The sequence below is a fragment of the Bombina bombina genome, chromosome 3, assembly GCF_027579735.1.
Source record: "Bombina bombina isolate aBomBom1 chromosome 3, aBomBom1.pri, whole genome shotgun sequence".
NCBI classification, from domain to species: domain Eukaryota; kingdom Metazoa; phylum Chordata; class Amphibia; order Anura; family Bombinatoridae; genus Bombina; species Bombina bombina.
The window spans coordinates 1187694832-1187709157 of NC_069501.1; the positions used below are offsets into that span (position 1 = coordinate 1187694832).

The following is a 14326-nucleotide window of genomic DNA, read 5'->3' on the forward strand; positions in this document are numbered from 1 at the left end:
AGAGTATGACATTTTAAACAACTTTCCAGTTTACTTATATGATCAAGTTTGCTTGCTCTCTTGGTTTCCTTTGTTGAAAAGAATACACAGGTAGACAAAGGAGCAGCAATGCACTACTGGGAGCTAGCTGGCGATTGGTGGCTGCACACATATGTCTTGTCATTGGATCAACAGATGTGCTCATCTTGCTCCAATACAATTTAAAATTGTATGCTCGATCTGAAACTTGACAGCTTGGTTTTGACTTTAACATGCCTTCAAAAAAGCACACAAAATAAATAATGATGCTACATAACTGGCTGGATCACAGGTGAACGTGTCACTTTAAGCTACAGGAATATAAATGTATAAAGTACAGAACATGAATGTAAGCAAGGTAAAAAGGCAACACTATCTGCTACACACATATATGTACACCGATGGTGGCAGGTTATATTGCTATCTGTATATTCACTTATTAATGATTAGATAACGGGTAGACACATTTGTTTAACGTATTTAGAAGCCAGACAAATTTAGGAGCTTTCCTTTGCTATTTGTATATAGATATGAAAAATAATCCAAAAAAGTTAGGAGCCAGGGGGGAAATTCTAGGAGCCAGTGGCTCCCTGACTCCTGGGTTTGTCGAGCTATGGATTAGATGTCTTGTCTTTACTCACTAGCTTCTCAATTTTCTGGTTGGCTCCGAAGCTTGCTATACATTTGTCAAATGTGTCCATATTGACTGGACAAGCAAATACAGTATGTTTAAAATGATCTGCAGGCATTACCTAGATATATAAAAATGAGAAACATGTCTGCTTTAATTTCTTATCAACCCTTTTCCCAAAGCATCAAATAAGCAACAAATCTGCATTAAAAAGTAAAATTGACCAGACATAGGGATAGATTTATCAATGTGTGGACAGACATGAGCCGCTGTAGCGAATCATGTCCGCTGCACATCGATAAATACCAACAGCATACGCTGTCGGCATTTATCATTACACAAGCATTTCAGTGAAATGCTCGTGCAATGCCGCCCTCTGCACATTCGCAGCCTATCATCCGTTAGCAGGGGGTGTCAACCAGATTGTATCCGATTGGGCTTATTCCTGTCCGTTGCCTCAGAGGTGGCGGACAAGTTAAGGAGCAGCGGTCTTATGACCGCTGCTTCTTAATTCCCGATTCCGGCTAGCCTTAAGGCTCTCGCGGAATAAGCTGGTTGACGGCTTAATTAATCGGCCCCCATAGGCTTAACCCTAAGTCACATGGTACACTCAGATTTATGTGTACGCTTTAAAACTATTCGACAAGGACGGCATATTATTATTATTATTAATAATAATAATAATAATAATAATAATAATAATAATATACAGGTTCATTTTTTTTTTTTTAAATAAGTTATTTAAATACTAAATAAATGCAAAGAATTAAAGGTTTATGTGGTAGCCTAGACAGCCCTAAAAAATATAAAAATACGTCATCTCTTCTGCTGAGGACAGTTTACGAGGACTGCTTTGATCAAACAATGCTTGTGACAGACTATAACAGTATTCGACACGCAGTCTACAGAGTGCATCTGATTATCACAAAGGAATGGCAATTTTAAGAGTTAAAGGGACGTAAAAGTCAAAATAAAACTTGCGTAGATTATAACAGTGTTCAGCATGTACAGTCTAGAGTGTGCGTCTGATATCAAATGAGTTAAAGGGACGTTAAAGTCAAAAGAAAAATCATGATTCCTATATAGAACACCTTTCAAAGAAATGTTTAAATTTACTTCTATTATCAAATTTACTTCATTCTCTTGGTATCTTTGGTTAAAAAGCATAGATAGGCATAGGAGCAGCAATGCCCTACTGATCACTAGCTGGTGATCCTCATCTTGTCATTGGCTCACCTGATGTGTTCAGCTATGTTCGCTTTAAGGCGTATTTGATATCATGAATGAATGGTTCAGGTTAAAGTGCAACAGAGCAAATGCCAAGAGGACAGTGCGAGCTCAGCACGTGGGGTTAGCATTATTCTAATGAAAGGAAGAGCCACCTGTAGTGTTGCACTGATCTCTGATTTTATTTCAGTTCTGTGACCCCTGATCTCCACTTTGTGATGTTGGTTTTATTGCATATAGTATAAAGCTAAACAGTATAACTGAACTAGCCAGGTAGTTCTTATGTTACAAGTAATGGATCCCGATAACACAATTACCATGTCTGCGCCTTCAGGTGCTTTTCTTTGTGTTGCTTTAATTCTTTAAGAGCCTCTCTGTGCCTCACATCTGCTTTTTCTTTGTTTTCAGCCATTTGTCTTTGAATGGCCTGTAAATCTGGCTCCTAGAAGAAATTAAATGTGCATAAAATTATTTTTAGGACAATACCAAATTTGCTTGGTGTTTAGGAAATGAGTTTTAAATAAATTATACAGCAGTGATACTAAAAAGGTAGAACAAAGAGGTTGGTTGTAAAGACTGAAAATATAATCCAAACAATATCAAGGGATAGTCAAAATTCCACTTTCACAATTCAGATACAGCATGCAATTTAAAGCAAAGTTTCTAATTTACTCCTATTATCAAATTTTCTTTGTTCTCTTGGTATCTTTATTTGAAAGAGCAAGAATGTAAGCTTAGGAGCCAGCCCATTTTTGGTTTAGCACCTTGGTAGTGTTTGCAGATTGGTGGCTACATTTAGACACCAATCAGCAAGCGCTACTCATGTGCTGAACCAAAAAAGTGCAACAGACGTTCTTTATGAGAAGATAGATTGGGACAGAGAGAAGGAACAACAACTTCCTGATTAATATTTCTATCCAAGACCACAATTTAGTATGAAGAACCGCCTTCTCCGCATGAAAGATAAGGTAAAGCGAATCACACTGCAAAGCCGAGAGTTCCCAAACTCTCTGAGCAGAAGCGATAAGAAACAAAACCTTCCAAGATAGCAACTTAATATCTATAGAATGCATTGGCTCAAACGGAGCCTGCTGCAAAACTTTAACAAGATTAAAGGGACACTGTACCCAAAAATTTAATTTTGTGATTCAGATTGAGCATGAAATTTTAAGCAAATTTCGAATTTACTCCTATTAAATTTTCTTCTTTATCTTGGTATCGTTATTTGAAATGCAAGAATGTAAGTTTAGATGCCGGCCCATTTTTGGTGAACAACCTGGGTTGTCCTTGCTGATTGGTGGATAAATTCATCCACCAATAAAAAAAGTGCTGTCCAGAGTACTGAAACAAAAAAAAGCTTAGATGCCTTCTTTTTCAAATAATGATAGCAAGAGAACGAAGAAAATCGATAATAGGAGTAAATTAGAAAGTTGCATGCTCTTTCTGAATTACAAATGAAAAATTTTGGGTTCAGTGTCCCTTTAAGGCTCCAAGGAGGAGCAACAGGTTTAAACACAGGCCTGATTCTGACAAGGGCCTGACAAAAAGAATGAACATCTGGCACATCCGCAAGACGATTGTGTAACAAAATAGATAATGCAGAAATCTGACCTTTCAGAGAACTGACTGACAACCCTTGCTCAAGACCTTCCTAGAGAAAAGACAAAATTCTAGGAATTCTGACCCTATTACAAGAGTAGCCTTTAGATTCACACCAATAAAAAGGTATTTACGCCATACCTTATGGTACATTTTTCGGGTAACAGGCTTGCAAGCATGGATCATGGTCTTAATGGCCGACTCAGAAAATCCACGCTTAGACAGAACTAAGTGGTCAATCTCCAAGCAGTCAGCTTCAGAGAAACAAGATTTGGATGGCGGAATGGACCCTGAGTTAGAAGTTCCTTCCTCAGAGGCAACCTCCAAGGCGGCCAAGATTACATCTTCACTAGGTCTGCATACCAGACCCTGCGAGGCCATGCAGGAGCTATTAGAATTACTGATGCTCTCTCCTGTTTGATATGAGCAATAACTCGTGGAAGAAGCGCAAACGAAGGAAACCGGTATGCAGACCAAAATCCTGAGGAACCGCCAGAGCATCTATTAGCCTGAGGATCTCTTAACTTTAAGCCGTACCTTGGAAGCTTGGCGTTCTGCCGAGACGCCATCAGATCCAACTCCGGCACCCCTCATTTGAGGGTTAACCTGGAGAACACCTCCGGATGGAGAGCCCACTCCCCGGGATGAAATGTCTGTCTGCTCAGGAAATCCGCTTCCCAGTTGTTCACTCCCGGAATGTGGATGACAAGACAATTGTGAGCTTCCGCCCACTGAATAATCCGTGCCACCTCCTTCATGGCTAAGGAACTTCAAGTTCCTCCTTGGTGGTTGATGTAAGCCACTGAGGTGATGTTGTACGACTGAAACCTGATAAACCGGGATAAAAAGACAATTGAGGCCAAGAAATCAGAGCATTGTAAATCGCTCTCAACTCCAAGATGTTTATTGGGAGAGCAGACTCCTCCAGAGTCCATAGTCCCTGCGCCTTTAACGAGTCGCCGGCTGGCGTCCATGGTCACAATCACCCAGGAAGGTCTCCGGAAGCATGAGCCCTGCGACAGATGGTCCTCAGCAAACCACCACAGGAGAGAGTTTGTCGACTGGTCTAGATCTATCCTCTGATACAGATCCGAATGGTCTCCGTTCCATTGTCTGAGCATGCATAATTGCAGAGCTCTCAAATGGAACTGAGCAAAAGGGAATGATGTCCATGGAAGAGACCATCTGACCAATTACCTCCATACATTGAGCCACTGATGGCCGAACAGACTGCAGGGAGAGGCAAGAATTTTGGATGTTCTGACCTCTGTCAGAAATATTGTCATAGATAGGGAATCTATTATGGTCCCTAAGAAAACCACCCTTGTAGCTGGAACAAGGGAACTCTTTTCCAGATTCACTTTCCATCCGTGGAAGTGTAGAAAAAACAACAAGATCTCTGTATGAGAGTTTGCTTGTTGAAAAGATGGCGCCTGAACCAATATTTCGTCCAGGTAGGGCGCCACTGCAATTCCGAGACCTAATCACTGCCAAGAAAGACCCCAGAACCTTTGTGAAAATTCTGGGAGCTGTGGCAAGGCCAAACGGAAGAGCCACAAACTGAAAGTGTTTGTCTAGAAAGGCGAATCGCAGAAACTTGTGATGATCCCTGTGGATGGGAACATGAAGATACACATCCTTCAGGTCTATGGTCGTCATGAACTGACCCTCTTGCACCAAAGGAAGAATGGAACGAATAGTTTCCATTTTGAAGGACGGTACCCTGAGAAACTTTGTTGAGACTCTTTAGGTCTAAAATGGGTCGAAAGGTTCCCTCTTTTTTGGGAACCCACAAACAGATTTGAATAGAATCCTAGAACCTGTTCTCTTACTGGAACAATTACTCCCAGGGAGGAAAGGCCCCGAATGCAGTTCAAGAATGACTTTTTACCTGGTCTGCAGATAATCTTGAGAGGAGAAATCTGCCCCTAGGAGGGAAAGTTTTGAATTCTATTTGGTAACCCTGAGATACTGTGTCCACAGCCCAAGGATCTGGGACATCTTGTATCCATGCTTGACAAAACAGGGAAGGTCTACCCCCCACTTGATCCGATCCCGGATCGGGGCTGACCCCTCATGCTGACTTAGACAGCCGAGTGTTTCATTGGTTGCTTCCCCTTATTCCAAGATTGATTGGTCTTCCAAGAAGACTTGGACTGTTCCTGCGTGGAAGAGGAAGACTTTTGACCTTTGAAGCTAAAAAAAGGAACGAAAATTACTTTGACATCCTCTTTAGGTCTGTTCTTCTCTTGTGGAAGAAAAGACCCTTTTACAACCGTAATATCAGAAATAATTTCTGCCAGACCAGGTCCAAACAAGGTCTTACCCTTGTAAGGAAGCGCCAGAAGCTTGGACTTGGATGTAACATCAGATGACCAAGATTTTAGCCACAAAGCCCTGCGGGCAAAGACAGTGGAGCCAGACATCTTGGCTCCCACTCTAATAACTTGCATGTTAGCATTAGAAATAAAGGAATTGGCTAGTTTGAGAGCCTGAATACTATCTTGGATCTCCTCCAAAAAGAGTTTCTACTAAAATTTGATTCAGACAAGGCAATGCACCAATAAGATGCAGCACTTGCTACAATGGCAATACAAACTGCAGGTTGCCATTGAAGACCTTGATGAACATACAAAGCAGTGTACAATATGGTTTGATACTTCCCTCAAGATATCAGAACCGCAGCCGTCCCACAGTCTCTCCTGAAGTCTGTGTAGATAGATAGGGTGTGCCAAATGGAGGCACCGGTTCACTATATAAATCGATTAATCACTGTATACTTCTTATTCCTTGCCGGTTTTCATCTGTAGAGGTGCACTCCTATTGCAGAGTAGAAGGCTTGTGCTGTGATATCAAATAAAGACACCATATAAGGCATGTATATACTCAAAGCATATATTTCAGATGACCGGCTCTTTCTTATTGCAAAAAAGGATTTCACAGGTTTTCTGATAAAAAAAAAAAAACCTATTTATTTTGCCCTGACCCTCAGAGGCTACCAACATATCCTCCTCAGACTTATGAGGGAGGGCAACCTGCATAGCAGTAGGTGGAACAGAAACCTTACTATCTGAATGTATAATTTTCCTCTTGCGTTTTCCCAGCATAGGAAAAGAAGTTAATGCCGCAGAAGATACCTGTGCAGCAAAATCTGCAGGCAAATAAACTCCTCCAGGAGGCTGAGAGGAACTGCAGGGCACTGTATGTGACGCCATAGAGGCTTGGGACGTTTGAGGAGAAAGCTGTGGCATTGCCTGAACAGCATCATCCTGAGAGACATTGGGCTCAGAGGGCAACAATTTATCTTTAAATTGAAGTGTTCTAGCTAACCATGCAACACAGAATTGCATAGGCAAAAACAATGTGTCTTGGTCCATGTTTATAATACTAAATAAAAAATTCCCTAAATTGTAGAAATGTTTCAAATACACTGTCACTTTAAGAATTTTTAATACCACGGCCGCTTACCATTATGCAAAAATTACTTAAAATAATAAATCAATAATAAAGGATTTTAAAAATGTCCCCATCTACTGCATATGGCATTCTTCCTTACAGAGACCTGTAGAAAAAGAAAGAACAGAGTAACCAACTCTGGCTTTCTGTACCATTGGCAGCAATGTGTTAGGAAAGAAAGCAAGGACTACCTCACAACTTCCTTACTGCTTAAAAGCAACCACTACTCTACTGACGTGTGGCCTCAGCTAAACCCTAATCCTTGCTTGCAGGGAAAAGTACCCGAAAAAGGAATAATATCCTCAGGAACCAAACTTCATCTCCATAGACAGAGGCATAGAGAATGACTGGGCAAAAAGAGAATGACTGGGCAAAAAGAGAATGACTGGGCAAAAAGAGAATGACTGGGGATTATGGGTAGGGGAGTGACACTTAACAGCTTTGCTGTGGTGCTCTTTGCCTCCTCCTGCTGGCCAGGAGTGATATTCCCACTAGTAATTGAATGACGTTGTGTGTGCCATCTTGGTATACACGTTTTGTTGCATACTGTGCACAAATCAGTGATATTGCCAGCTTTTTGACAGCTGTATCATCCACTAGGGAGGAGTTCACACAAGACGAGTTACATTTGTGCAACTTTTTTTTAAAACAAAAATGTTAAACAAATATGAAAAAGCCCTCAGGAATGATATAGAGAAATGCAGCCTCTAAAAACATACAGCTCCCGCTCTGTATTGTGCACACTTAAGGACATGATACGGCTTGTCAAGAAGACAACAATGTAACTGTTCTGTGAATCTGCCATACTTTTGTCACGGGGTACAAAACTACTTACATTCCAAGGTGATGGCACCCAGAGTGTAGACGCAGAACTTCACTAACCAGCACTTTTGAAGGGTTAAAATAAGAGAATAGCTTTGAAGAAAGCTGCAGTCACAGGAGGAAAATCAATAGCATGGTGAGTCATAACAATGCTACTGTATTTTTACCCAACAGTTTAATGTCCCTTTAAGACTACCTTGTAAAGTGAAGGTAAAGTTACCTTCATCTCAATCCAGAAAATTATGCTTTCCTCAAAATTAATATGACTTTCATTCATTCCATTTTTTAAATTCTGAGTGTAAATTAAGTTATACCTGTTTTTACTCAGTTTGACTCCGCAAATGCAACCCAAATTTTTATTTTTTTCTGTTTTTATATTAGCCTATTGAAAATCTGGCCATTAGGCGGCCGTCAAGCAACGTCATCCGCCTCCTTTACAATCATGCGCTATATATTTTTTTGCTCATCTCGGAAACCATGCACGCTCCCAATTCGCGAATGCATAATGTTATTATGTTGAAATTAACATAATACGTTCTAGGCTTCCTACAGACGTCTACAATACGGACGGTTACAATTTTGCCGAGAGATCATAAAATAACTTTTAACAAGCGAACGGTTATTAGTTACATATAATATGTTTCCAGTCATTTAATGCATGCACAATTCAGAACGGGTTCACCGGTTAGCGCATGCACAGTAGAGGTATGTAGTAAACGCGCTTTAGAGAGACGTATAGAGTGGGTGAGACCGCTCTATACGTCAAAGTACAGAAAAGCAGGAAACAGGGTTTGGGAGGAGTCAATGATAACGCTATGGAATTATAAATCTTTATAATTTGCAAAATATAGATAGATATATATAGGGAAAAAAAAAAAAAAAGTTAGCGATTATCTTATATAAGGATTAACAAATGGTTTGATGTGTTCCAACGCAAAAAAAAGTACCTTCACTTTAAGAACTTCACATTTAAAAGGGACAGTCTAGTATAAATTAAACTTTCATTATTCAGATAGAACTTTTAATTTTAATCAACTTTCCAATTTACTTTTAGCATCAAATTTGCTTTTTTCTCTTGATATTCTTAGTTTAAACTAAACATAAGTAGGCTCATATGCTAACTTCTAAGCCTTTGAGGGCTGCCTCTTATCACATGCTTTTTAAATCTCTTTTCAACACAGAGACAGAAAGTACACGTGGGCTACATAAATAACAGTGTGTACAGGCACAGGGGGTTATTTAAGATTTAGCACAAAACAATGCTAAATTCAAGACAATAGATAATAAACAGTCACAGTCATGTGATCAGGGGGCTGGAAGAAGGTTTCTAGATACAAGGTAATCACAGAGGTAAAAAGTATATTAATATAACCGTGTTTGTTATGCAAAACTATGGAATGGGTAATAAAGGGATTATCTATCTTTTAAAACAATAACAATTCTATGGTAGACTGTCCCTTTAAAACACTAAATTCATATACAAGCATGGTATTGAGGTTATTCCCCGCTTCTCTCTAATCATGGGTGTTGCCATGTTCAAATCTAGCTTCCACTGTATTCCATTTCATTAGCTTAGCATATCTGTGAAACGACTAAAATAAGAGCAATTTATGCGATCATATTTTTTTTTTTTTTTTTTTTAAATAAAGATTTGTAGCTTGTGCACAGTTTCACAATCATGACCTTTCAGGAGAGCCAACGCAGAAAGAACAAATTTTAATTATGTGTTCAAACAAAGACAGAAAAAAAAAAAAACCATTTGTTTAACCCCTTCGTGCCGGTATTTCTTTCCGATGTAAACACTTAGTAACAATTAAATCACTGGATAGACAATGTGATCACGTGATTTCAAGGCTGGTACCGGATCATGGGGGACTGCCTACACTGCTAGGAACGCTCCTCCAGGCCGATTCTTAATTTCATCAAAGGGGGAAGCTGCAGGACGCCATATATGGTAGGACGTTCCATGCCGTCCTAATGGCGTTAAAATCCAACGCTGTTAGGACGTCATGGAACATCCTAATGGCATGAAGGGGTTAATCTAATGCTTGAAAAAAATAAGATAATTTTATGGTCATGCTTGAACACCCTATAAAAATGTTTTCTATATTACTACTTTAGCATAATATTTATTTTGGGGGGGCAACTTACATTCTCCTTAGCTTGACGGTGTCCCTCGCCAATAGCATTCAGACTTGACAGATAGGCCTTTTCCAAAGCTCTGAGCTTTTCCACCTGGGCTGCCTGCCACTGCATTTGTAGCTCTTCTGCCAACTGCTGGAGTTGGTGTTCCCGCCTATCTTTCACATCATTACGGATTTGCTGCGCTATAGCCTTTTCCTGCTCTCTGACCTAAAGATACAATATCTAGTTAAACCTATACTTTAGACATTGTCATAACAAAAATATTCAAATACACAAATGTGGATTTAAAGGGACAGTAAACACCTTGTAATTACATGAGACTTTAGTTGAGTTGCTATCAAATAATATAATATATCAGCCAAGTATAATAGTTTTTAAAAAAACTCATCTTGTTTGCTGCAATTGCTTTTCAATAGCCAAATTTCCCCCACCATTTGCCTTATTTGGGGGACCCAAACCAAGCCTAAGTCTGTAGACAACAGGGCTAGCCCATGGCCATAATGTTGGTATAAAATGCCGTTATCAGCCAATTAGGGGGAGATATGCATCTTGGTTATCCCTTGAGAAGTAGAGTGCATTTCAACATCTGAGATTTAAAAAAAAAAAATACATGAAAGGGGACAGAATAAAGTATATTGCAAAGTTGTTTTAATACAGAAACATTTTATATTAAAGTCTCATGTCGTTTACTGTCCCTTTAAACAGTCATATTGCAAATTGGTAAAGCAAAACACGTACAGGTTTACACAAAAGTGCTTATTAGTGAAATCTTACAAAAAATGTCATCTATTTTAAAATTAGGCCACAATTTCCAAGGGTGTCTGCATGATACTAGCAACCTAAAAAAAAATTGGGTATGGTGCTTAGATCTTGGGGCCCTAAAGCCCCTAACATTGTCTCCAAACACTGATGACCTAGCACCTCCAAGATTAAAAGGGACAGTCAACTTAAAAAAAACGTTATTGTTTAAAAAGATAGATAATCCCTTTATTAACCATTCCCCAGTTTTTCACAGAAAACAAAGTTATATTAATACACTTTTTATCTATGTGATAACCTTGTAGGTAAGCCTCTTCTGACAGCCCCTGATCACATGACTTCATTTATTATCTATTAACTTGCATTTAAGCCAATTAGTGCTGTGTTAGAACCCACGGGCGTGAGCACAATGTTATCTATATGGCTCACATGAACTAGCTTTACTTGTTGTGAAAAGCTAATTAAAAAAAGCTTGCGATCATGGGGCTGTTTTAGTGACTTAGAAACAGACAGAAATTTAGAGGTTTAAAGGTTATAAAGTAATTAATATAACCATGTTAGTTGTGCAAAGCTGGGGAAATGGGTAGTAAAGGCATTATCTATCTTTTTAAACAATAATTTTTGTGTTGACTGTCCCTTTAATCAGTCAGTTGTGACCAGCAGTCTAGTAGAGAGAAACTACAATTCCCAGAGTTGACTTCATGAGACATGTGCATGCAGTTCAAAGAAGCAGCGTTTCCATGGCTGCAGAGTTTGGTAGAAAATGGGAGTAGAATGGATCTGGGAGTTTAAGTAACAGTTTACCAGCAGATATTTGGTTCAGACATCTGAACAGCACTTTTTATTGGTGGATGAATTTATCCACCAATCAGCAAGGACAACCAAGGTTGTTCACCAAAAATGGGCCGGCATCTAAACTTACATTCTTGCATTTCAATTAAAGATACCAAGAGAATGAAGAAAAAATTTAGGAGTAAATTTAAAAAGTTGCTTAAAATGTCATGCACTATCTGAATCACAAAAGAAAAAAAATTGGGTTCAGTGTCCCTTTAAGGGAACCACTATGGATTTAAAAGTGATGCTGTTGGAAAATGTGTTGATACACAAATAACTAGATATTTTTATATATACCGTTTGGTATCTATATGCAAATAAATCACAATCCAATTGTTTAGGTACAATATAGATGACCGATATGGTAGTACATACATACATATATATATATATATATATATATATATATATATATATATATATATATATATATATATATATATATATATATATACATACATATATATACATATACACACACACACACACAGACTTCTCTATGTGGGTTGTAACTCTTATCTTCAGTATGAGTCTATACAAGTGACATTTGCAATATACATCTTCTTATTCTATATGAGTAATACAAGTCAAAAAACAGGACTTAAATTAAAATGTACTATTAATTATATGTCATCAAAAAATCAATAAAAACTATTATATTAAGATTATATCCGGATGCATCTCTATTAACTATTCAATTAGTATATATATTGCCTCTTATTGGAGGTACAGATTGTAATTTAAAATATACAATATATAGTATAAAGTATAATATGTACTCCTAAAATTATATTTAATAATTCTATGGACCAAGTGGTTAAAAAATAAAATAAAATTACTTCTAAAACAAAAAATTGAAAAATATTAAAAAAAATCCTTAAAAATTTGAAAATATGGAGACAGAAAAATTTCTAGAAAAGAAAAAAATGTGATTGTAAATTTCAAGCAAAATTTTTTGCTTAGTCCCAAGAGAAAAAATAAAAATAGAAAAAGTGTATCTTCTGTGATATTGTTGTTTTTTGTGAGATTAAGTGGGTCCTTTAAAATTGCTTTTTTAGCGCTACCTTATATTTTGTGTATTTTAATTTTGTGTATTGACTAACAGGGAATTAGAGTATTTTTTAAGGTTTAGCTATATTGAGGGTATTTAAGGATATCAGAATAATCTTGTGGTTAATTACCTAGTAAAGTGATGGCAAACCTTGGCACTCCAGATGTTTCAGAACTACATTTCCCATGATGCCTATGCACTCTGAAGTCCAGTCGAGCATTATGGGAAATGTAGATCTGAAACATCTGAAGTCCCCATGTTCGCCATCACTGTCCTACTAGCACATTGCTGCTCTGGACCTGAATTTAAAAGGACACTAAGGTCACAATAAAACTCACGATTTAGACAGAGAATACACTTTTAAAACAACTTTCCAATATTTTAAGATATTAAATTGTTCAATCTTTTTATTGTTAAACTTTGAGGCACCAACTCCCATGTGAAGTGCATACATATATGACTCTGTGATCCACTGACAGCTGTCACATTATTTTGAAATCTACTGCTTGTTTGTAATTTAAATATTTTCGCATTTTCCCTTTATTATAGATTTATCATGTAATTCTACTGTATTTTATGGACCTTTAACAGTGCTTAACCTTTTCACATGCAAGTAACAGTGTCATAATAAAATGCTGCGACACAGATAGTTATCTTTATGCACATTTATGCCACATTAAGTCCTCTCTTACAATTTTATGGATAAGGATATTATGATTGCTACTTTTTTTTCCTACTTTGACTTTCCACATTTTCTTTGTCTTATAGGTTGAATTCAATGGACATTTTTTTTTAACCTTATCTACTAAGTTATAAATTATACTTGAATCAACCACAGTGTGGGAGGTATAATTATATAGATTTTTTTTTATATTAAAAAGGCACAAAAATGTTTCTATAAATTAGTAATGTTGCCTTACCTGTTGCAGACGTAGTTTCCGTCTTCTCTCACGTTCCTGTTTCAACAATAAAGCTTCCTCGTTCGGACTAAGCTTCAGTGTCCCTACTTTTGCTACTTTACGTTTCATCTTCTCAGCTAATTTGTATCATTTACACTGTTTAAAAAAAAAAATATAACTATATATATATATATATATATATATATATATATATATATATATATATATATATATATATATATATATATATATATAACCATTATTAAAATTACATTCATTACAATATTACAACATCATTTGTGTCATTTTCTTTCTTAAAAAATAAATTCTGTAACTGTAAAGTCTCAGTAGCAGCAAATGCAGCTTGAAAAATTGCACCAGTGGTGCAGATCGCTGTATCCCCAGCAGATTCACAATACAAAGACCTAAATTGTAGAGAAATAACAGCAATGCAGCAGATCACCAGGCCCCCAGCACACTAACACTTCAGGGACCCATACAGCACAGAGATGCAGCAGTGTCAGTCTGCTGGAGTCCCAGTGTTCTGCTGAATTATTTAATTTGACAGCACAAAGCAAGTTTTACCATACAACAGGCAGCAGACAAATACCTTTGTTTAATCAGAACAGCTCTCCTCTTACTGTGGTATTCTGGTAATTGTAGTTCCCAGGTATAGCCTAGAAGAGTAATGGGAGACTTCCTGTTGCCATTGTGTCCCAGTAAGTATGGAAGGTATAGTATTAGCCCCAGTGTTCATAAAGCCAAAAGTCAGGCCCAGTTATTAAGGTGCCACAGGCCCCCCAACAACAAGCGTCTCTAGAGCCCTAACAGAAGACCAATGTATAAAACAATATAGATAAAACAAAGTAGAAAATGAATTAAAAA

The 14326-nt window shown here is 37.6% G+C and overlaps 1 protein-coding gene across 1 annotated transcript in view; it reads right to left on the reverse strand.

The window, feature by feature from the left end:
• Window positions 1-14123, reverse strand: part of CEP295 (centrosomal protein 295) — a 287500-nt gene extending 273377 nt beyond the window's left edge. The window contains exons 1-4 of the mRNA XM_053708621.1: window positions 14052-14123; window positions 13463-13597; window positions 9905-10105; window positions 2194-2318 (exon numbers count right to left, since the gene is read on the reverse strand). Of these exons, the coding sequence (XP_053564596.1) occupies window positions 2194-2318; window positions 9905-10105; window positions 13463-13570 (434 nt within the window). The 5' untranslated portion in view covers window positions 13571-13597; window positions 14052-14123. The remainder of the gene's footprint in view (window positions 1-2193; window positions 2319-9904; window positions 10106-13462; window positions 13598-14051) is intronic.
• Window positions 14124-14326: the final 203 nt, after the last annotated feature.